The sequence below is a fragment of the Crocodylus porosus genome, unplaced genomic scaffold, assembly GCF_001723895.1.
Source record: "Crocodylus porosus isolate Cpor-Errol unplaced genomic scaffold, CroPor_comp1, whole genome shotgun sequence".
Classification (NCBI taxonomy): domain Eukaryota; kingdom Metazoa; phylum Chordata; order Crocodylia; family Crocodylidae; genus Crocodylus; species Crocodylus porosus.
Genome location: NW_017728886.1, coordinates 178,050,029 through 178,074,829, shown reverse-complemented (window position 1 = coordinate 178,074,829; position 24,801 = coordinate 178,050,029). Strand labels below are relative to the sequence as shown.

General features: G+C 41.5%; 2 protein-coding genes across 5 annotated transcripts in view; one reads left to right on the top strand and one right to left on the bottom strand.

The window, feature by feature from the left end:
• The first annotated feature begins 8 nt into the window (after positions 1-8).
• PSMG2 (proteasome assembly chaperone 2) lies at positions 9-23,648 on the top strand. 4 transcript variants are annotated; one of them, XM_019545644.1, is made up of 8 exons: positions 9-118; positions 4,005-4,176; positions 5,299-5,357; positions 6,344-6,462; positions 7,669-7,842; positions 11,511-11,631; positions 18,225-18,322; positions 23,093-23,648. In XM_019545644.1, the coding sequence occupies exons 1-8, from the start codon at positions 59-61 to the stop codon at positions 23,118-23,120; spliced, it is 831 nt and encodes a 276-aa protein (XP_019401189.1). In that variant the 5' UTR covers positions 9-58; the 3' UTR covers positions 23,121-23,648. The 4 variants fall into 4 exon arrangements, with proteins under 4 accessions (XP_019401189.1, XP_019401214.1, XP_019401206.1 ...); XM_019545669.1 differs by lacking the exon at positions 18,225-18,322; XM_019545661.1 differs by lacking the exons at positions 18,225-18,322; positions 23,093-23,648 and adding an exon at positions 12,056-12,412.
• Positions 20,681-24,801, bottom strand: part of PTPN2 (protein tyrosine phosphatase, non-receptor type 2) — a 50,722-nt gene continuing 46,601 nt past the window's right edge. Inside the window, exon 10 of the mRNA XM_019545632.1 lies at positions 20,681-21,885. Within this exon, the coding sequence (XP_019401177.1) occupies positions 21,864-21,885 (22 nt within the window). The 3' untranslated portion in view covers positions 20,681-21,863. The remainder of the gene's footprint in view (positions 21,886-24,801) is intronic.

The following is a 24,801-nucleotide window of genomic DNA, read 5'->3' as shown; positions in this document are numbered from 1 at the left end:
GGAAGGCCCCCGCAGTACAGGCAGGTCCCGCTCGGCCCCGGACCCCGTGCCGCCTGTCATGTTTGTGCCGTGTGGCGCCGCGGCGCGCCGCGACTTCAAAGGCTTTACGCTGCTTATGGTAACGACCCCCCGTCCCCGCGCTGGGGCTGCTCGCGGCCCCTCCCCCAGGGGGCACGGGGTGGGGGCAGTTGGCACGGGAGGGACCAACGTTCTGATCGTGACGTCAGCGGGGCGCCTTGCTGCCTACCCTGCGGGGCAGGGCACTGCCGAGGAGGTCCTGGATGCTGGAAGCGGGGCAGGGGCATCCTCACAGCCCACACAAGTTCGTTTTGGTGCACTTCAAGAGAAACTAGAACAGGGGTTGGCAACGGTTTTGGCTGGAGCACCTAAAACACAACAGCCTCCACCCATGCCTCTGCTTGGCGGGCCAGAGGTGGGGCAGCTGTGAAGGGCCCGATTCTCATTGATGGCAGACACTCCACAAGTGCCTCCAGGTGGACCGTGGGGCAGTAGTGAGGGTTGTGCTGCCCCAGCCCCTTCCTGACCATGGGCATCGAGGCATACGTGCACCTGCTGCTGTGATGGAGCTGGGGCCAGAGCTCTTCGCAGCCTGCCCACTGCCTGCTGCAGCCTGTGGAAGGCAGCCAAGAGGATGCAAACATCTGCACCAAGCTCCCCAGTCCTGGTATTGACACCATGGTGACGGCTGTGCACCAGGCTTTGGGTGCGCAGCTGGGAAGCGGTTTGGGGCAGCACAACCCAGGTCCTTCACCTGCTGTCCATCCCAAGGTGTACATGTAGCTGCCACCACCACAGAGCTGGGTTGGGGAACACAGTGATGCAGTTTGCAGCTTCCCAGCTGCCTGCCACAGCCAGCTTGGGCTCATGGCAGCTGCAGCAGGTGGCAGGCACACTGCAGCAGCCTGCACTGGCTCTGTGGTAGAAGCAGCTGCACATGTGCTTCTGGGTGGACAGCAGGGGGTGGGGGCAGGGTTGCACTGCCCTCAGGTCCCTTCTCAGCTGTGTGCTGGAGCTGCGCATGCAGCTGCAGAGCTGGTGCTGGAGCTATGGAGTGCAGCCGAGCTGTTTGTAGCCTCTAGGCTGCAGCTGGCCTGGCCTCTGGCCATCTGCTGCCTGCCAGAGCCCGGGCTGCTTGCAGCCTCCTGGTCACCTGCCACGAACAACCTGGGCTCTGGTTGGTGGTAGCTGCCTAGAGCCCAGGCTGACTGTGGCATGGTGAGGAAGATGGCCTCATGTGCCATGCTCTGGCACACGTGCTGGGGGTTGCTGATCTTTGAGCTAGAAGCTTTGTTCCCAGGTGGGACCCAACACGCACACACCTTAACTGCCTTCCTTACGGGTAACTGCACAATTTTGAGGAGGGTGCAGATGGTGAGAGGCATTCTCCTGTCTAGCCCAACACTTTTTTTTCTCTAGTTAAAAACGAACAAAAAATTTACCAAGCTGCTAGGGATCTGCGGGTGGATGATCTCTGTATAAGATGGAAGGAAAAACAAAAAGAAGTGCTTTGCAATAAGGGAAAAGCAGGCCACAGGGCTGTGGAAGAGAAGCTTTGTTAGCAGGAGCAGCAGAATGGCAGCACAAAGGAGAGCTGGAGCAGGGGAAGAGCAAGACAGTTAAGAAGGAGAGGATTGTTAACACTTTGTGGAATGAACAGTTGAGAAGGGATCAGGTAGATGACAGTGAGCCACAAAGTCAAATGAATTCCCTGGGCATGCCCTGATAGAAATGCTGCCACTACCAAGCAGCTGGTTGGGTGGAGCAGACATCAGAGGGGGTGCAAGTGCATCATCATTCTCCCTCTAGATCCATCCCTGGCTTTTCCCATTTTGAGATCAAAGTGAAAGCAAAATGCAACTTGCCTGGAATTGCAGGTATCTGCTAGATTAGATATTAAGTGTAAAAAAGATAGTGTGGCATTAGTCCCACAGTTGTAGTTTACAGGTATGTCTCACTGGGATACTTAAAACAGAATCTTGCCTTCTTGAGAATCTTGACCATGCCGCCAATACTTCTGTCCGTCATTTCTGTATCTGAGTTAAGGTTTTTTAGGCTGCAACTACAAACAGTCTGGAGGGCCATGGAATTGAAGAGAGGCATTACCGGGAATGGCTAACAGACCGCTAAATTACAGAAGAAAGGATAACTTGATTAGTAGAAGGTAGAGACAGTTAAAAAAAGAGATGGTCATTCTCACCTGTGGAGTGAAGCGGGGTGAGCTGGGGTGGTCAGGTAGATTATAATAAACCATTACTCCATCAGCACCACCTGAATAGAAATGCCACTTCTCCTCCCTCTGACACTGGTTTTAAATTTTGGGTGGAGGGGGTGCAAATGTGCTGCTGCCCAAATGCACGTTCCCGATCCACCCCTACTTCACCATAATCTAAAGCGGTCAGGACCTGGCTTGGTATTAAATGAAAGTGCCTTCTCCCTTTACATAGCCGTAGGGCAGTGGTTCTCAACTTTTTATAGTTGAGGCACCCTTTGATAGGCTTGGACCACACCTTGGAAAATGCTACTTCTTATATTTCACTTATTTGTTGACCATGGCCAAATAATAGAGCAATTCTTCTGTTGCAAAGAACTTGGAAAGACCACAACAGGCCAGAATCTTTTTAACACCATGTATTCCTATTTCAAATCTCTGGGTTTATCTTTTGAATTAGTTGTGCATACCTAACAAAACTAACATTGCCTGGTACCCTACAGCACCTTTGAAAGTATGTCAAAGCACTCTTACTGAGAAATCACTGCCATAGGGATTCCTCCCAGAAAGAGCTCAAAAAATGTCAGTGTAAACTGACTATATCCGTGGCACCATCAGCTGCATCAGCCATGTGGACACAGAGAGGGGTGAATTTTTTCCCCTAAATTCTTTGATTTTATTATAAATTGGATGTTAGGCAGCAGGACACTGGTAGCTTTTCACTTCAGCGTATCTTGGTGGTTCCAGCAAGATACACTTGAACTTAGTTCTGTGACTGTTGGATGAGAGTCAAGCTGAGCAGAGTAGAGCACTGTATAGCTATATAGGGCTGGGGCACATAATACATATGATACTTTAATGAAAAATGTGACTTCTCTTCCTCCCCCCCCCAAGTGACTAGTAAGTCCCTGTGAGTATAATGCATTCCTTTTTTTTAAAGAAGAAGAAAACTTGTTAGGCATACTTTCCAAAGCTGTTGACACCACAGCTCAGGTGGAGTTTCCCCTGATGCTTCATCTTCATTAGCAAAAAGGTGATTTTTTAATTAATTATTATAGTAATTTTTTACTTGCCTGATATACTGACCAGCATCCCATTTATCTTGGAGATAAAGGGTATACAGTTCCGAATTTACAAATCCTATGCTACATATTGGTTAGTATAGAAACAAAATGTGAACAAATATGTGTTTTGAGATATGTAGAATAACGCCTCAGGTTTTCATATCCAATTTTAAAATACTGGATGGGAGGAGAGTTAATTAGGTAGTAATTAGGTCAAAGTTGAGGGGATTTTACTTGTTAATTTGAATAGTACTTACCGTTATTTCAATTAAAATACCATAGTTGTATTTACATATTAAGTGTGTAATATCAAAATAACCATTAGGTGTCACTTTAAGTACTGACAGCTTCTGCACTGAGTTTTAGTAACTTTGTCACCTGTGGAGAAAAAAAAAAATCCTGAACCCTCAGTCCCATACTTAATTTTCTATGAAAGTAGGGCTACTTGAAGAAATAAATTTTAATATATATTTGCAGGGTCCAGGCCAAAGTTTGTATTAGTAGGCAAGCCAGGCTGCTCAACAAATTACACTTCAAAACATGAAATGCTTCTCTTAGAAGTGTGGTAAGTCTAACTAGTCTGAGGATTCAGGTCACTTAATTTTGGTCTGTTTCTCAGACCATCACATTTTATGGATGAACTTTACTGTAACTTACTAGGTAAACTACAAATGTGTTAGTTTGACGCTAAGTATCTTCTGTTGTTTCAGCCATCTGTATCAGTGGGAAATGTTGGCCAACTAGCGATAGACTTGGTTATTTCTACACTTGACATGCCTAAAGTGGGTTACTTCTACACTGATTGCCTTGTGCCAATGGTTGGGAATAATCCGTATGCAACAGCAGAAGAAAACTCAACAGAATTGAGTATAAATGCGGAAGGTATGTAAAGTTATAGCAGTAGTCTTTCCAACTAATTTTCAGATGTTGACTTAGGCTGCAGTCCTGCAGTAGTCTATATAGAAAAACCTTTTAGTGAAAAGGGGTTCTGCACAGGTGCAAGGACTCATCCATGGGATGCTCTCTGCAGGATTGGGGTCTTTATTTCTAAAACCAGCTGGCAACCAGAAAACAATGAACTAAATTGTGTTAATATACTCTGTGCCTTTTTATTTAATTAAGTTATTGTCCCGTATTCTGGTAGTGTCAATGTGATTGTTATAGCCGTGATAGTCCAGGAATTATATGCATGGCAAGGATTTCTTAGGGTGATATCTTTTTTTGGACTAATTGCATAGTTATCCCACATTATCCTACCTATGCAGTTGGTCCAATAAACAGTAACACCATAAAAAAACCCCGCTTGTCCCATTCTTATGCATTCCAAACCGAGATTTCTACAGAAGTCAAGTGAAAAAAATTCTTACATTAGGAGCTGTAGGAATTTTTGTCATGTAATCCCCAAATTGTGGATATAATATTAAAGTCAGTTTTTAGACTGATGCTAGGAAGAGAGCTTCCACATTAGATTTCAGATTTGAAAGTTTTAACTTTAATATTAAAGAACGTTTTTGGTGTCCAGGTTCAGTTTCACTATATTTCTGCCATATCTACCCCTGCTCTACTTGGAAAAAAAAAAAGTAATCTATATACTCCTCTTACTTGTTCCTTCTTCCTGTCCAACTTTTTCCCTTCTCATTTTCTAATATCTTCAGTTCCTTTTTCTGTTCTGGTCATCAGGTTTCTGTGGACTTTCAGCAGTAAAAACTGGAAGTCCCAAGGTAAATATTTTGATCAGCGAAAGCAGCTGTAAAACTAGCTTCTCTGGTTCAGCTGAGTCATTATGGCTTTTTGGCTGTTTTGTTCTTTTATGGTCATGCTTAGGGAAACTAAGACTAATGAAGACAATTGTAATATAAATCTGGTTGTATACTTTTATTTCTTTAATAACTGGAAGTTGTACTGTAGATCCCCAAGCTTTAATTATCTTGTGTACTGGATTAGTCCAAACCCTTCTAACCCTAGAATATTCACTTTTTTTGTTGTTCTATAACTTTTTTGTAGTATATTCATTACCTTCTAAGAAGCTTGTGGTTCTTCAGATTAGATCACCATTTATAAAGGTGTGTGTTTGCTTGTTTGTTGTTTTCATTACATATGTTGGAAATAAATTCTGAATCAGAAAGCATCTACATTCAAGTTCTTTAGCAGTCCAGATTGATTTTAACCATCTCATGTCCAGTACACTAAAATCAATTTTCTATAAAATTAATCTAGAAAAGTATTGCTAACTGTGTTCTTGCTTAATACATATCAAATAACAAGAAAGAAGTTGGAATTAACCTAACATCTTCTCTAATTATTTGTAAAATGTTTAACAAACCAAAAACAAAGAGACTTTTTAACCTCTGTCACTGATTGTATGACGTTGAAATTCTGGACTCCTAATAGAAGATCAAAATTATGTTGGGGTACATTTTACTCAATCATTGATGTCTCCAGGAAAGTGTCAGTGTTTTTCAGACATTATGTTTGTGGGAAAGAGCTCCTTGTAATTGCTGCCTGTTTGTGCTATTTCTCTTTCCTAAAAGAAGTTATTTTCTGCTGTCATGATAACAGCAGAAATAATTTCTCTGTCCCTCTAAAACCTGAATAGTGTGAAACATGGAGGATTTTGCCTTGTATACATGTGCTGTATAGAGGCATAGTGATTGTCATTAAAGTCAGCATTTACCACGCAAGAATAACTGAGTTGGCACATGGTTTTTTTTGCTAATTCCTGCTGGAGGAAAATGCTCTGGATTTCTTAGGACCCAATCTAACTCTATAATCCTATGTATAGCAGTGGGAATTGGCTCACTTAGGTACCACTGCATGAAAATTAATATTTTCACACACACAATTTAATTCCAACACAAAACTTTGGTTAAGTTGTTTCAGTCTGTAGCCCTCCATTAAAAAAAATGTCCTAAAGTAAAGACCTAACAGGCAGGAGGAAAAAATAGTTGAACATTACCTTGCATTGTTGCAAAAAGTTAGTCTCTTATATTGTAGTTTGGCATTTCTTAAAGATCTAATTTGTCATTCTTTTTCTCCATTTTCTCCAAAGAATAAATATACATCCTTTTGTCAAACTGTTCTTTCTTGGGTGAAAAGCAGTAAATGTGCCAGAGTTATTCTTCTGTCTAGCAGTCATGCATACCAGCGTGATGATCAGCAGCTTCATGGGTATGTTTGTATGATTACTTTTAGTCATCTTATTAATATTTCGTTTCCATAAAGTTAAATGTTATATTTTCATCTAGCCTGGGTCTGATTGATTTTACTATGTTTGATATGCTCTTTTTACCTTGTGTGGATATGCATTATATAATATGTATGCAGTACTGTGTCCTAAGAGGATTCATACGAAGTCAAGACTGTTAAAGTCAAATTTAAAAAATCTAGTTTCTCTCTGCTTTCCTGTCTTTCAGTGTAGATAATAAACCAAATTAACTTTTGCTGAGCTGTGGTTAGTTTAATATTCTGTTCTTTACATTAGTAGGACACTGCAATGTTTAAGCTACAGGTAACGTGGGAGATGAAGGTTTTTCCTTTAAAAAAATTGTTTTTTACCCTGAATGCGTTGTAATCCATGATAAAGATGATGAAATTGCTGGATTTTTTTCCAAACTACACATCTTAATGAAACACAGTGTCCTTTAAATGAGTTATAGGCTTAAATGATGTGCCTGTATAATCACCAGTTACACTTCGCATGCTTGTTTTTAGAACTGGCATTTACATTCACTCATCAAGAAATCCTTTTTCATGTTCTAGATTGTTGCATACCACAGGATTAAGTCCTTTGTTTTCTGATAGCAGACATACAGGCCAAGTCTGTGGCACTGATTTGACAGCAAAACAATTTCTGAAATGATTGAAAAGCTATTTAAAGTAGTCATAGCAAAGTATATCTTCCTAATGTTAAGTTCAAGCCCACTGTAACCCAGTACAGATCAATTTAACAAGTCTAAATGAATTACTCAGACTTCAGCATCCCTGATTTTCTGTATGTAACAGTTATTTGGACCTCAAGAGAAAAGGACTCTGCTATTCAAAAATAAAAATACAGTAGTTTAACAGTCAGCTCATCTTTTTCTTATATAACAGTAACTGAAGGAGAAAAATGATACTTGATTGCTTTAGGCTTAAATAGGTACTTCCACCATGTACCATTTAGTTATCTTATGTGGTGGATAGCTGACTAGCTTACAGCATTTCGTAACCACAAATTAGCCTCTGACCTGTCTTGTGAAAGAAAACAATCTTTGTGCAATACTTATTGTGGGGTAAAGGCCTTTTATTGATTCCAGTTGGATTCTTATACATGCAGTAACCCATGCACCATATACAGCATTCTTGCATTTAATGTATTTTTGTTTTTTTCCTCAGTACACCACTGCGGTATCTGCTCTCACCTACAATTCAGAAAACAGTTGGAGATCAGATGCAGGAGCTAAACTGGAAAGAGATGGAAAAAGTAGCAGCTTACCCTGAAATAAACAATGCAGAGAAGGTTCTACATATCCCTGGAGGTGGCATCACAAAGTTATTGTTCACTGAGAGGTAAGCAAGCTGGCTAATGTTAGAAAGAAACACAAAGATATAAAACCCAGTTTTAGTCTGTAGGCACAATTTACATTTGACTGTGAATCTACTTCCTGAAAAATTAACATAATTTTCTTTTTGAGAGATGTTGTATGTGGTGCTTTAGAGAAAATGCATTCTTTAGATACTCCTCTTCTGGAGAGGAGACTCATTTTCAGTACAGGCCTTTGATCAAGACAGGAGGTAGAGGATACAATAGAAAAAACTGGAAAAAAAAGTTGCATCACCCTGCTTAAAAATGGCTCAGATATGTATTTTGTGAATGGGCCTGTGGGTACCAGGAACAGATTGCAATCAAGATCATTCATTTTGGTATCTGACTTAAAAAAAAAATACTGTGTATGCTCGATTCCATGATGAAGTTCTCCCCCACTTAAGGTGGGGAGAGAAGGCCTGTGTCTTGGAATCAGGTGCAGGGCAGTGTGGGGGTAGACCACAGCTGCAGCCTGTCCCCCCACCATTTGTACCCCCACTCCCCACCCCCTTTGCTGCCTTGTGCACTCACACTCACCCCTTCTGGCCCCTCTTTACCCTCTCCCCACAGCCTCAGGTCCCCAACCCCACCCATTTTGCCATGTCCTTGGAGTCTCGATCCTTGCACTTTCCCCCTACCTCCCCTTCCCTTACCCTTGCTCTGACACTGTCAGGCTCTGTCTCCACTCTAGTCTGGGTCACAGAGCCTGGCCCCAGCCCAGCCCTCTAACAGCAGCTCAGAACCAGCACTGCTGATACAGGGCTGGGTTGGGGCCAGGCTTCATGCCCCAGGCTAGAGTAGGCACAGAGCCTGCTGACACTAGCGCAATGGTAGGGAGGAGGGGCAGGGGGCTGGCAAAAAGCAAAGGCTGAGGGGCGGCCCGAAGGCAAGATGGGGGCAGGCAGAAGGTGGGGTAAGTAGGGAGGTGAGAGGCAGCTGGGGGTAAGCTGCCTCCCTCCACACCACCTTCCCCCTACTGTCTGTCCCCTGTTCCCCCCAAAACCACTTGCCCTACCATGTGGCTCCCCGCACTGCAACAGAAGAATTGCTCTTGGTTTTCTATAATAAAAAAAGAGTGAAAATTAACAGCAGGCATTTTCCAAGGATACCTTGAGTCTAAGGTGGGTGCCTTGAGTCTAAAAAGGTTGAGAACCACTGTTCTAGATCATACTGTCTCCCAAAAAGATAACTCTATGCTTTATAAACCATGTAGGCTATTATCGCTAGACTGGGTGTTATCTGGGTACTACACCACAGGAATGTTATTTTTTTTAAATTGGCTACTGCTAAGATTGACAAAAAATGGAACATTCATATTTTTTTTCTGAGCTCCTCATTAAACATCTCTAGTTCTGTGGAAAGCACACCTCCAAAAGGAGGAAAGGAAAACCAAGCACATACTTCACAACATCTGAATCAAAGGTTCAGAGCTTCTCCTTTTGTTAGCTTACAGTCAATTTGAGAAAATGTTGAATGACTTCCCCAACCATTTCAGTAGTGAATTGATTATTTTTAATTCCGTTTCATTTGTGGGTGGCAGAGTGCTGTAACATTTCCTCTCGGTGTCAGTCTCATGACAAAAAATTTCATATCCTTAAATTTTCCCATTCAAATGGAAAACTTGTTTCAACAGTGCTGTAAATGTTGCTGTAACTTTCTACTCTTCAAACAAACAGGATCTTGCTGAATATGTCTTTCTCTTTTGTATTTAAAATTTAAAAAAAATTTGGGTTGAACATCAGTGTACTCTCACTTAAAAAAAACAGCCAAGTACATGTTTTGAGTCACTGACTTGAAGTGATTATGCTTGAATCACTAATGCTTTAATAGTTCACAGATTTTTCACCCTTGAGTTATAAAGCATGACTTTGCTTTGGCACTGCACTAAAATTCCAAGATTAAATATTTTATCAAAAACATCCAAGTTGGAGCCCAATTAGATTTGTTTTCTGCCTTTCAGACTAATGTTAAATGATACCCTAGCACAGGGGTTGGGAATTATTTGGACTGGAGGGCCACTTAAGGAGTTTTGGTGAGCTGTTGCAAACCAGGTCATCCCGCCATCCCCCCAACAGCTCACCAAAACTCCCAGAACTGGGATCAGGATCTTGGGGCCATGACAGCATAGGGCAGGGGTGGGCAAAATATGGCCTGCGGGCCAATCTGGCTTGTGAGGCCATTCTGTCCAGCCTGCAGGGCCTATAAAGAAATGTAGAAAATGAATATTTCTCTGCCCTTGGGTCCTGTCAAAAATGACAGGAACCAAGGGCAGTAGGACCCAGGGGAAGCCTGGCGGGTTCCCACAACAGCGGGCCCACCCAGCCCCGTGTCCCCCACCCCTTGACAGGTACCCCACCCTCTGGTTACCATCTTGGGACCAAAATCCCAGGGCCAGCACCAGTGGGGCCCAAAGTGGGGTGCAGGATGGCAGGGGTCTGTGAAGTCAGGCTGGGCTGCACCAGCAGGGAGAAAGGAGCTGGCCTGGCTCTGTAGAGCGCCTGCCAGCTGGGACCCCGCACTCCTGCCACCCCGCTCTGGGCCCCACCGGCACTGGCCCCGGGACACTGATGTGGGCCCCATGCTCCTGCTGGCTCCTCATCCACTCACACGCAGTGCCCCCCAGCCTCACAGTACAGGCCGGGGGCAGCGCACAGCCCCAACTCCCTGCTTGCCAGCAGGGAAGAAGCTGGTGCTGAGCGCAGGGAAAAGTGGCCCCTTGCCTGCCTCATGGCTGGCGCGCCCCACTTGTCCCTGCACTCAGCACCAGCTTGTAACCCACCCCACTGCCAGGCTGGCAGCGGGGCCGGGTTACAAGGTGGTGCTGAGTGTGTGTGTGTGGGGGGGAAGCAGCCCCTCCCCACCCCATGCTTTGTGCCCCACGCTGCAGCCAGCCTGGGGCTGCCCGTGCCTGCTGCGGAGAGCCCTGCATGGGCTGCGAGCACCTGCAGCAGGGAGTGCTGGGCATGGGGCGGGCGAGGGGCCACTTTTCTGTGCGCAGGGAAGGAGCCCAGGGAAAAGCTGAGTGAGGGGGGGAGTGCCTGGTCTGGATGAGGCCAAGGGATCTGCCACAGGCTGGACAGAATCCCTTGGTGGGCTGTATCCAGGCCATGGGCTGTATTTTGCCCACCCCGTCCTTGCATGGTTTTTTATTCTAAGATGCATCCAACATCAGATGTCTGTAGGGTGGAGAAGTCAACCCAGGTAATTTAAATTCCCCATCAGGATTCATCTGATTGCTTAGTTAGATTCTAATCTTTCTTTGTCCCTCTTGAGATTTCCTTTCTCCATAATCCTTATTTAGAAGTGAATTTACTAAACTTTACACTGTTCATGTAATTATCAGCTACCTCTTAATGCAGATGTCTACACCTTTTTATTTTAAAGTTCCATGCATTCTTTCATATAGTGCAGCTTGCATAACTTCTTTTTCCATGTTTAACATAAATGGAAAAGGGGAGGTAGCAGACAAGCTATCTAGGAGTTTGTGGCATAGAATCTGTGCCCCCCGGTCTCCAGCTTGGAGACAGTTTTTGTGGCTTTTTTAAAAGAAAAAGGTACAGGCAAAAATAAAACAAAACCCCAAACCTGTTATATTAAGTGAGCTACTCCCCAGTTATTATTGTTCCAATAAAAATTACAATTTCTGTTCTAGTTGTTCTAAAGGAATCCCAATGGCTGTTCTACTGAAATTTTGCTCAGAAGGGGATAATATCCCTGATGCACTTGCTCTGGTTAACTACCTTAATGAATGGTTCCAGCTAATTAAAAGTGAAGTAAGTATGTATCTAAAATTCTTGGTTTTATATTTCTGACTATTAATTGTTTCAGTAGAAAATTACAAAGACTGTTTCAAACTTTAATTGAATTTTCACTAACGTGCAATTCTCTGTCCTTGGAAGGTTGTATTTCAGGGTAGATTTTGTCATTGTGTTGTCCAGGTTACTGGAAACAGAGAAGTTTTTTCACCATGTTCTTCAGGAACAAAAACCAGATACTGTATGTTTTGAGAATAATAGCATGTTAGGTTGAAAGTATAATCCTGGTTGGTCTTATGGTAGCCTTCTCCTGATAAATCTACAATGATTAGCCGTGTGACTAAAGATAAAGGGAAAGAAAGTGTGGGAAATAATTTTTTTCTAGCTGTGGTTACTGCCATTCTAAAATTTGAAAATAACGTTGCTGTTTTTAAATCAGCAGAGCAGCAGTACCACAACTACCGCTTCACACTGGAAAATACCAAGTTCTTGGAGACTGTTATTTGGCAGTGGTCTTCCACCCGCACTCTTCTGATCTGTGCTGAATTTTTCTAAGTCACCTGTATAAAATATTTGTAACTTCCCCTATGATGGTAACATAACAAGCGTAAGCAGCAGCAGCCTAGTTTGCTATAGACATTAATATCTCTTTATATAAGCAAGCAGATCTTTTCACGTTGTGGTTATTTAAAGAAATTGGTTTAACTTCCATTAATTGGCTAAAGTGTGATGTTTTGCACAATGGTTCCTTTGGAAACTTCTGTTAGAATATTTTCTAATAAATTATTTCAAAAGGGCATTTTTGTTTTAATATCCTGTCCTATCTACCATTGTCATGAAGAGTGCCATATGGCCACCTCTAAGCATAGCATATTCAGTAAGATTAGTGCGAGTCTCCAGATTATTCATTCAAATGTCAAAGTTACAATTTAAAAAAAAATCAATGGAAGAATGTCTTAGTTTCCATATCTATTTGTATTGCAGCAATAGCAGAGATGAGCCCTCTGGGATTAGGAGCATACCTCAAGAGAAATAGCAACTGACCTGAAGAGCTTCCAGTTTCATTTAGAATAGATGAGAAGTGTAGAAGTTAAAATTATTTGGCAGCCATCTAACAACCTGTATTTTGTGAAGAATTGGCTTCAGCTATTCAGAATAAGTGACTAATCACTTAGCACATATGGTATTACTCTCTTCCTTAATTGATTGAGTAAAGCCTTATGAATGAGAAGAACATTTTTATATAATTAAGAACGTATACTATTCACTTCCAGCTAAGGATGTGTCTGAAGATTCCCCAAACATTGCAATAAGTAAAAACCAAATAGGAATGGAAACTAAAATGTCAGCAATTAATAATCTTTACTGTTCCTGAGAGGTTTTTCATTCATATTTTGCACCCTTGGGCATCTCTGGCTAGTAATGCTGAATCAATCACACACCATAAAAAGATCTAGTTGGAGCAAATATGTGTAGTCTGAAATACTTTCAAATACAGTGTTTCAAAAGTCAGACATGAGTCCTAAATTAGAAGTACTGCTAAAATCTGCCACGCCTAAAATAGTTTCAACATATGTAGAATGATGTGGGTATGAAAGAAAACTGTTACTGGTAATGGTTGAGCTAGAAGTATTTTGGTTTCATGTTTTTACTTCCCATAACAAAGCTGCAGTGTTTCACACTGATGAATCTTCAAGTAATATTGTCTCAGATTGACAGCTCTAAAGTCTGAATCTGGAACTAGCTTTAATCTTCAATTGACAAAGTAGTAACTAAGGATCCTGGTTTTCTCTGATTAAAAATTGAAAATTCTCCGATTTAAAAACCCAAAATCCGTGATAAAAATTAAAGGCCCCCCAGTGCTGCTGGTGCCCTGCATTCCCCCCGAAGTCTCAGCCCTCCTGATGCCCCTTGCAGCAGCCCCCCAGACCAACAGACATGCTGACACAGACACTGACACCTACCTCAGCAGGTAAGTGTGTGAGGGGGAAAGGGGCAGGGCAGGGCAGGGCCAGGGGAAAGGGAAGGTGTGGCTGGCCACTGGGTGGCAGCAGCAGCATGGTGGTGGCTGGGCAGCATGCAGCCATCCCCACCACTACCCTGCGTTGTGCCGCTGCCACTGGCTACACAGCTCCAAGCTTGGCTCTGCGGCAGCAGCGGCACGTTTTGGAGGCAGCAGCCATCACCGCCATAACAGGCCTCCAGGTAAGTGGCAGTGCTGTGTGCAAGCCCAAGTCCTCACTCCCCACCCCAAGTCCCCGTCCCTCACAGTGGCTGCAGAGCTGGCCACGGAGCTGTGCTCCAGCTGCATGCTAGCCTCCCTCTCCCCCTGCCCTGGGCAGCCGGCCGGGCGGCATGTATGTGGCCTGCACACGGCGGGCACCACCACACTGTGCCCCGTATTGCTTGCCCATATAGCCCCTCGCAGAGGGGCACCCCTGCCCTCACCCCCTGGCCCTGCTCCCTGCTGCAATGTGCCACCTGGGGCTGGGAGCACCTCCCACTCCCTCAGACCCCAAACCATCTTCTCCAGCCCTGCCGTACTTACCTCCATGCTCCAGGGGCAAAGGGTGAGTGTGAGCCTGAGCTTGGCCTTGGCTACCTCGTAGGCTCAGGGTCTGCCCTCCCCCTCCTCCCTCCCCCTCTGGCCAGGGCTGGGGGTTTCCCACCCTTTTTGCAATTTGCTCCTGCATGCTGGAGCTGTGCCAGCTGTGAGAGCTCTTTGCAAAAGTGGAGACTCCGTGGATTTCTCTGCTAAGAAGAGAAATCCGTGTTTTCGCCAATAAAAACAGGGAATCTGTGGTTTTCTCCATTTTTTTTCCGTGGGAAATGGAAAACCCAGGTCCCAACTTAAGCACATGTGATGTACTTTGGCTTACAAGTAGGAGAAGTTCTACACACTCAAAATACATATGTAGACTGCTTTTCAAGTCTTCATGAATGAGTGACGTGGCATCTTAGTTGCAATGAGAATAAAATATTGTCAGAACCACCAAGCATGTCACAAGTATTTGAGATGACAATGCAGACAAGAAAATGCATGAGAAATTGAGCTGTGCTAGAACAGCAGATTCTGGAATTTGCATGCAACTACCCTAGCAGGTTTCAAACAACAGCTTTAAAGTTAAGATTTCATTTGAGGCTCATGGTCTTGTGATTACTTTCCAAGGAACAGAAACATACTTATTGAAAAGTGGTCAGATATTGGTTAACCATTTGTGCACTTTCCTGTAATTTTCATCCCTGCAAATTTTCATCCCTGCAAATGCTATTTATTGTAGACCATGACCAGATATGCTGTTTGAGATTGTACTCAAAACAAAAGGGGGAACAGGGGAAACAGACATGCCTAGCAGAAGAAATGCTTCAAAAATGATCCTCAAAAACTGAGGAATATCTTTGAAGCAAGGACTTTCTGAAATGGCTGTATTACCCCTGTGATTTTTCAGTCTCAGTAGCCTGATTCCTCTGCCCCATCACCAGGGATCACGTGAGGTGTGGAGGGATTCCTGCTCTCCAGCCCCCTGCAGCCTTTGCTGCCCTTGTGAAGGGATGAAGTGGTCTAGGCTAGGATATAGTTTGTACATCAATGGCCATAGTTTGCATTTAGACAGGAAAAAAGTTATCTTCAGACATCTTAAGTGCAGTACTTTTCATCTTGAAGGATCTCCAAATTCTCCAGGAATGTAACACTCTTCATGGGGAACATGTCATCCCTAAGAAGCAACCAGAAGGTAGAATCTGAGAGCTGTTTCCAAAGCAGCACTGCTTTATAGTTTGAGGAGTTGAGCCTACCAGGCAGGTAAGCATTCCAGCTCCAGTCCAGCAAAGCACTTGGCTGGCTGCTTAAATTGAAGCCTATGTGCAATAGTTCACCCATGCCACTCTAATTGAAGGCTCAGGGCCTCATTTTAAATCCCAAAGCATACCCAAATGTTTAAGTGCTTGCTGGATGTGGAACAGACTGCTCAGCAGGGGTTGCTCCTAAATCCAGGAAGTCAAAAATGCAGCTACATCAATTTTCCATTCCTTCAGCATAGACTGCCAGTAACTAAAGAAGTCAGAAGGTTACTCCAGATATACCCCACTGTAAAATGTGAAAGTTATCAATCTTTAATGGCCCCAAAGAGGAAGTTCATAAGCCCCAAAGACGAAAGGTTGGGGCTTATGAATATGTATAAGCCATAAGTGGGCTAGAGTTTAGAATAATTTGGGGAGAGCTGAGTGGAATTAACTAGCTTTAGGTACTGCATGGAAAGTGTGGGTGTGGTTGGGACTGAGTATCTAATTCTGGAATGTTTCATAAATTGCTGATAGGTAGAATTTTTTTGTGGGGGAGGAATCTTGTTAATAGCAGCACAATCATGCTACTTCAGCATGCAGACTGCTACCCTGAAGTCTCTTCGTCTCAATATTTTTAAAACAATCTTCAACCTGGCTCAATCCTAGAACCTCTTACTCTAGTCCCACTTAGAGCAGTGGACTGCAGTGTTTCAAAGTGTGAACATAACTAGTGAATGTAGCCACATATTCCAGTCACTCACTGTTCCCTCCTTTGATTTATTACAGCCACTTGTGTATTGTCTTAAATGAGGCCCTGAGCCTTCAATTAGAGTAGCATGGGTGGACTATTGCACTGATATGTCTTCAGCAGCAAAAAATCAACTGAATTACAGATGTTATTGTAGAATAAAAGACCTTAATGGATAGTAAGCATGACTTCTTGATGTGGGCATGAACACCTCATGCAATAAATACTGCATGTGGCTGCAACTTTAGCTTGCTTAAAAAAATAATAAACTCACTGAATTTAGTGGAAAGCATGTATGCATTGAAGAGGCATAATTAGGGTGTCCTTTTAACAACTGTAGGTTAATTTTGTTTAAAAAAGTATTTTCTATGAAAGTTAGGTATTAAAAGTACCTTGCTTTTTCACAGGCTTTACTCAGTAGTTTTTTCTTCTCATTTTTTCCCTTTAAGTAATTTGTTCCCATAAGCTTGCTATATTTAGCTGGGTGTGTTTGGCACTTGTAGCTCTGGGGGATCAAAGCAATTACTTTAGTGAAACGGTACAACGCTGTTCCCAGCAGAACTGAGTAAACTTTAAAAGGGTGACTCAGTTCTCTATAAGGGACAGTATTATGGTACATCTCCCCTTCAGCCTAATTTTCTACATAATATTCAACTGAATCAATATTTAACAAGTAAATATATATTTCTTTTAATAAAGATGTTATTGTTCAAATAATGTACTGTGTACCAGCAGCAGATCAGAAAGGACAGGATTAAAGCTTAGTACTAGAGGTTTTAGAGTGCTGATTATCAGCATGCATCTATGTAGGTAAAATAACGAGCGAGTTAGTGGCCTGTGGCAATGTAATTTTAATGAAAAATACTACATGAATGCTAGTGCACACATCTAAGACACCAATTTAAACCAGTTTAAAAATGGACACTTCTAATCTTGTGTTCAGTTCATTCTATTAACATATGATGGGTGTACTTTAATAGGTGCTATCTGACAGTCGTTTACCACAGCAAGTTCAAGCTACAGACTCTCTCTGTTAATTTTAGTACCCAAGAATTAACTTGTTTTCTATATCCTGAGCAGTATGGGAAACTGCAGTTAATGACAAAGGAGGTGCATTCAGTTTTTGTAGTTACTAAAAATCAAAGCAAGTTAAGTTAGAGATTAAATTCTGGTCAATGTAGTAATCTAAACAATGGAGAAACAAAGCAATGGGAAGGGTGAGAGAGAAGCAAGAGGTGTGTAGCAACAGCAAGGGACTGTCTAATTGGAGCTCAGAGACAGAATGTGATAAACAAGTGCTACAGTTTTGAGGAGTAAGCAAATTAACTTTTTCTTCCCTTGAATGGGCACAGTCAAAAGGTATAATTTCAAACTAATTATTGAAGTAAGTACTTATGTTGTTTTAGTCACCATGGTATTGAGGCAGCTGCACTTTTTAAGAAACAGGACAGAGAGACTTACAAGATGACCAGTTTAAGAAAATAGAAAGCAGACATTTGAGACATAATCGCATTAAAATAATTTTACCATGTTCCAGCAATGAGACGCACAAATCTGCTGCTTAGTTTTTGCATTTTGTTGAATGTGGACAAAAAGATAGTAGGCTGGTCACTTCCATTTCTATCAGCCCGGGCTGATACTAGGCAAAGGCTGTACTGTGGGCTGCAGATACTTCAGGGGAGTGTTTGTGATAATTAAGGATCTGCTGAATAGCAACCAAATGTTATATCCCAAAAATGTTGTGTTCTCTTTAAAAATAAGCATAATTATATCACAGCATCTTCAAGATTATTGTTATAGTTCACAAGTCAGACAAACCTGAATGCAAATCATTTATAGAACACAGACCCTTAAGATTGCAGGGATTTTCTTTGACCTCTATAAATGACAAAGGTTTCCTTGCGGTCCCTCGAGTTGCATAGAATCTCTGCAGACGTGTTCTCTCGGTACATGTAACAGTAACAATCTGCTGTGGGGTTTAAGAATTGAGGACAAAATCCTGGCTTCATTGAAGTCAGTCTCAGAGAAGGCATTAGGCTGCTTATCACCCTGCTATGCTATATTACTATTCCTTATGTAGCTATACCATGTCATGAATGCTGAGGAGTGTTTGAAGAAGGCCTGTAGCACAAGTAGATCAAACTCCAAGACACTAAAATCATGCAGCAAAGACATCAGGTAAGCTCCTTTCTGCTGTAGAAGCATGAACCATAGGAAATTGTATTAATAATTTAACCTATAAATAGCACAAAGTGGCTCCAGGGGGAGGAGTCACTTCATAGTTGGTTTCATAGTCGGTAGGGTTGGAAGGGACCTAAGCAGATCATCTAGTCTGACACCCTACCGTGGTCAGGAAAGAATGCTGGGGTCAAATGACTTCTTTCTATGTTACCCATTGCCTGTTGGGTAACAGCATCTGACACAACCAGTTACATGATTTTTCTTGAGATAGGTCTCACTCATAAAAGTATATGCAACAAGAAATAAAATTTCTTTAGAACTTCATGACAACTGCATGGTTGGAATATATGCTTAGATCAGCTTTTGGGTGCCTCGGTATCCTTCCCAAGGTCTCTGGGTGAGAAGTGGACACCTTCTGATACTGCCCACAAAAATTCTTGCTTCATGTATATTTCCTGGACTTAAACTTTATTTGTACACTTACTAAGATTTGTTCTTGTTTTATAACAGATGAAATCATCTTTGCCAATGGCACTTAAGCAGTCTTACAGTGTCTTCTAACTCTTCCCTGTGGTTGAAAGGCCAGGAAAGCTTTATTCTCTCTTATTCCTTGTAACTTCTAAAAGACATTCTCTGCTCTGCTAAACCCTGGAAAGTCATGATCTGCTCAAGCTCAGTATTACATCATCCAGCTCAGCCTAATCCTACTCCTGAGCTTGTGTAATTGCACCATTACAAATTAGCTAGTTTCAAGTGTGAAGTGGCTGTGGGTCTGGCTATTTTATACTGTGGGAGGAGTGCTTTGGGTTACTTATTCCAAGGATTCTCTACATCAGCTATGTAGGTAAGTAACATGACCAGCAACTGTTTTAACAACTTTGATTCAAAGATGGGATACTTGATAGGTGGATGCTCGGCAGTGAGCCATAATACAGTTATCTCCTATACTTCCTAGTCTACAAGCTAGCTAAAGCTCATACGCTTATGAATATGGGGCATGAAAATTTCATACAGCTTTTGTAAATGCTTGGCTAGGTGCAAGAAACATATTGGGGCAGTGGAAGCCAACTTATGACAGACTTGCCATCAATTAGATCCACACCCTCCCTGAGTGCCACTCCCCCCCCCCCACCTGACCTGATCTGCTGCTCCACTTTCTGCTCCCTGCCTAACCTGCTGCTGTTCTGCCCGTCCCCTGGGGTCCACCTGATCAGCTGTTTGTTTCTGTTCTCTGCACTGTGCCCCTATCCAGCCTGCTGCTCTGTGCCTTGTCTGCCACTTTTTGTTGCCTATCCACGCCCTGGTCTGCTGCATGCCATGTACAAAGGCTGCCCATGCCCCTAGGGGCACATGTACTGTAGGCTGACCACCCTGTATTAGAGCATTTTTTCCAAGTAATATTGCCAGAGGACATTTAAGCACACAATGGAGGGAATGATAAAGTTTGGTGTAGCTACGAAGATGGAGCTGAGTAGTCAGTATGGAAGTAGGAGCTATAGCTAGGGTTTGCAGGTAAAGCTGTAGCACTTGTTCTAGCAGCCCAAGATTACATTTCTAGTTGTATACTACCTTCAGAATAGCTCAGTCCCAGTCTAGAAGCTTCTCAGTCTAAGGACCAGTTAGGAATCAGGCAGCCAAGCAGAGAAATAGAAACAAGCATCACGCTGTCAAAAGATGGAGCACTATAACAGAATGGGTTCTTCAGGAGAGACTTAACATGCAACAAAAAAGTGCACTTAGAAGCACTTTGCTTTCTTCTAAAATTGATTCATAGCATGTTCTCTTTTTCAAGGCACTGTTAATATGGAATTATGGTTGTATCAGTCATAGGGTCACATCTAGAGATGTATGAAGTTTAAACAAGACTCCATATATTATACAGTAGTGGGATTTACTATAAAGTCTGCCAAATCCACTTTAATTTAATGCGTTTATAGCCTCCTGGTTCCAAAAGTGTCTTGGAAGCTATGAGCAAATTGTGCACAACCTAAAACAATCCTGTAAGACGCATTAACCACATTATAATATAAATATATACATAAAAAAATTAAGTCTAAGACTGAACAGAAATAATTTGGGCTGTAATTAAGACAGCTATTGAATTAAGTTACTACTGGTTAGGTTCATCTTAAAAGAGAAGCATAGCCCTGTATAAGGGCACTTGCCTGAATCAGGCTTGAAACCCAATTTTGTTAACATTTTAAGGCGGCTCATGTCAAAGGGCACATCAACTTTCTGAACTGCCGTCCCTACTTCTCCATTTTGTAAGACCAATTCCATTTCTTCCTCATCCTCAACCTACAACACAATTAGTGTTCATACAAAAAAAAATTAACCACACATTGAAAACTAAAAAAAGTGTAGAAGAAAAACAAACTGAATTTAATATAAAATAAATTCTTCTGTTTTGTATACATTCATATTCAACTCAAAACATGGATCTGACTTTACAAAGGGCTGAAGAATCCAAAAACTTTGCTGTGAAATGTAAGTCAATTTGCCACATGATCCCATGTAATCTGTATCAGGTTAAAATAAAAATTAAAAACAAACAAAAAGCACCAAACCATGTCCTGATATGTCAGTGATTTGCATCCTTCTCTTCCAGATACTCAGAATACATCAACAAAAACAACTAATGAGAAAATATAAAGGCACATTAAAGCACTAGACATGGATCATTATTTAAAGCCATGATTCAAATCCCATCAATGGGAAAAAATTTAACTGAATTAAAAGCACTTTGCATCAGGCCTCAATCACCATTGCAGAAGTCATGTTTGTAGGAACTGGATCTTAAAAGATTTCCCAATTTGTAGCCATTTAAAAATCTCAGTCATAACAGCAGATTGCTTGCACTGAGTTATTCTGAATATCTTTTGCATGAACTAGAGCCGATATGTTGAGGGTTACTGAACAAAGCAGCTGAATAAAACAGCAATATCCTTATTTTCAGTATATCTGGAATATTTACAAAACAAGGTTGGGGATGGAGGGGAGAGAAAGACGCATGTGGTTCTTCATTAAGCCTAGGACTATCACAATACTCCATATCAGATTCATGAACATTTTTTGATAAAGTTCACTATTATTATTACAATTCAGTTTTCCAGTTAGGTAGGAAGTTGGAGATAACCCAGTTGTTTAAACAGTTTTATAACAGCTTCGCCCTAACATAATGCTCACACAACAACTTGTTGTCAATTTAAAAAAATATTTAATGCTGCCAAAAAGTATAAAAATACAATAAGAATGGCAGTACAAAACAAAGTATTTTCTAATTTATTTCTTTTACATCTTTCTACAATTAATACAGTCATTATAAAACATGTAAGACAGCAAATTATTTTCTTTCTCAAAGAAGCATGCTGGTGGTGTTCTTCATCCCCTGGATGTAGTTTACGTTGTAAACAGATAGTTATGAGGCCTTGGTATTTATCAGACCTCACTTTTGTTCCCGAAGGGGGGGCTCATGTCTTGCTTTGCATGTCAATAATTTGCAATTTATAGCTTCAGAATATTCACAAGTCTTGGAGGTTTAGGTGTCAGTCAGTCTCGGCCTACGACATACAATGCAAAACAAAGTCACAGATTCAGTACACATTAAGAATCAACACGTATTAAGGGTTTGTAAGCTCATTGTAACTGTAGACTGTGAAAATGATTTGTCCCAATTTCTGATATTGTTTATCAAAATAATTACCTAATATGTAGCAATACTGTTGAAACGCCAAATCTTTTTAGAAAAGTACTACAAAGTTATTACATAAGGTAAGTGCATGCTGGAGAGTTGAAAATTAAGACAACCCAGTAAGCAAAGAGAGGAAGTTAGTTGCCCAATCCAAGGAATCATGTAGGTATGTTCCCAGCTTTACAGATAGGTAGTCCCACTGAAATCAGAGAGACTACGTAAGTATTTAGATCTGTGTCCTCCAAAGAATACTGATTAGTAATTTATACCTAGAGCTGGTTTTGAAAGTGATCGCTCAATAGAGAGAGACAGTGAAAACATACAATTCTCTTGTACTGAGGGGAGATTTCCAAAATTTAATTTTAATTTTTTTTAAATTTTTTGAATAAATGGTAATCTATGCAGCCAGGAACAAATCAGAACTAAGATCTGCAATAACAGACTGATTTGTAACTAGTTTAAAGCCAATGTACAGCATAGTACAATATCTTTCCAAATGAAGCTTTTCAAATCAAATAAAGACTCAGACAGATGTAATATTTTGAATATATTTATTTTTAATACATGAAAGTAAAACTGAACTAAAGTTTTGAGAGGCAGGAAAACTAATTTCCAAGGCCAATGGCAGTGCGTAGCTCTAAATTCAGTGGTGAGGGTAAGTGTGGGATGCAGTAGTGGGATGAGAACGGCCCTCGGTACAGAGCAGGGGGAGCTCAAACAGCTGCCTGCTGAATGCCATGTAGGGCACAGAAAGCGTCCCCACCACTGTGGGCTAGATCAAGTCCTTTGCAGGCCAGATTTGGTCCACAGACTGCCAACCTCAAGTCTAGGCTCTTTAGTCCCCATCTCAATACCATCCTCTCTAAAGTTTGGTTTTTGTGTATATGCTTGCACAATACTATGTTTTTAAAAGGTTTAACTGATAAGTCGGTTTCTTTCTTAACACTTTATTCCCCTAACACTCACCTGTGATTCTTCATTATTTGTTTGGGATGGAATCTGCTAGTTACTAAGAACTACTGCTCTATTGGGAAAAAAATAGTGATGAGTGGAGGGCCCTCATCCCACTTTTACAGATTTTTCTCCTGCCTGAAAAATACATAATCAAATAGAACACTATAAGGACCAATTCCAACTCTTGTAATCTACAGCAAGTGGCCTGTAATGGATGTGCAGATGTTTGTTAGCGATTTTTTTTGTAAAAGGTGCATGCAAGTTGTGAGAAGCTATTCATCTGAATGTCAAAGCACTATTATTTTTCAAGAAAACAATACTTGTATGTATGGCCAGAGGGGTGAGGAGTGGGAGGGAGAAGGGGAGGGCACAATTAAGATTTGAATCAGAAGCTCAAGTTCATTTCAGAACCTAGCATGCCAGTTGACATTTCAGATTCTAATACATGGAAACTGTTAAAAATAAGCGCTCTTGTGATTGTCAAGCACCATGGAAATATCAACAATATAATCACATTGCTTATACTGTTATAATGTTCTAAAACCTTAAAGTCTAGTCTGACTGGGGTGAGAATTTGGCTATTCATTAATTTTAATGTAGCTAGGATGTCACCCAGAATTCTTTCCTGGAATTCCTTAAATTTCTTCCTCAATCACATTAAAATTTACATTAATGATATTGGTGGTTTGTGCTCCATTAATCATTATGAATGTCTTCCTAGTCTGGCTGTTAATGATGTAGCCAAACCAACCAAGCAGCAAAAGCTTACCCAGGAATCAAACTAACTTGCTAATATTCATTTATGGAGTCAAGAACAGTAACTAGAACGTGAGAAGTTACGACTATTCACAACAGCCTGCTCCAAATTGATGCAACAAAGGAGCCAGAATTTAAAAGATGGAGCCAGGTAGATCATTTAAATGAAGACCTGAAGAGCTGCAGTTGGAGGTATGCATCAGAGGGAAGCAGAGAAGACCTAGAAAAAAATCTCCCTGAAAAACTGAGGAGTCAAGAAATAAATTGTAACAGTTTCAGTAAAGGGGGATTCTTCTATCTTACAAGATTTTTTTCTCACCTGATTTTCTTCAAACATTTTGAAACAATAAGACCTAGTTTTTTTTCTATTTTATGATAATATTTCATTACCCTGCATGTTTTCCAACAAACAGAAAACAATCCTTGTCAGACACTTTATAGCTTAATGGGAAGAACTTTTGTCAAATCTGGGGCAAGCTATGCTAGAAAGACTAATACACTTCACTTTTAATACAGACAAGTTGAAAATTAGGAATTCATTGCATCAGAGTTGTCCTAATGAACACAAGTGCAATACTGGGTCAGACCAATGGTCTATCTAGCCTGGTATGCCGTCTCCAATAATGGCAGAAATGGATGCTAGAGGGAGAGCACTGAACTAATCAGATTTAGAGTGATCCTTCTCCCATTACCCTCCTGGGCATCCACCATTACTAGTTTAAAGATGCCAGAGAAAACATCTCCAACTGTTCCGATAGACCATTTTTTTTCTCCTCTCATGGCTTCAGATTTAAGTTTTATACATTGAATTTTATGATTTTACCCTTAAAAAGCTGTCTATTGACTAGCATATACCATAGCAGATATTTCATCTCGACCATACCACAGCTCCACAATTGACCAGTGTCACAGTACCGATTACCGTTTTGCTTTAGTCGCAAAAATGCACAGTACTCAAAACCATGTTTCTTTAAGACACTATACTTGACTTTTAATTAGGGGTCTACCCCACTCCAAGCAGCGTCAGCCAACTTCATGGACAGATTGCAGGGTTTGCTGTCATTTTCGCAGGTTT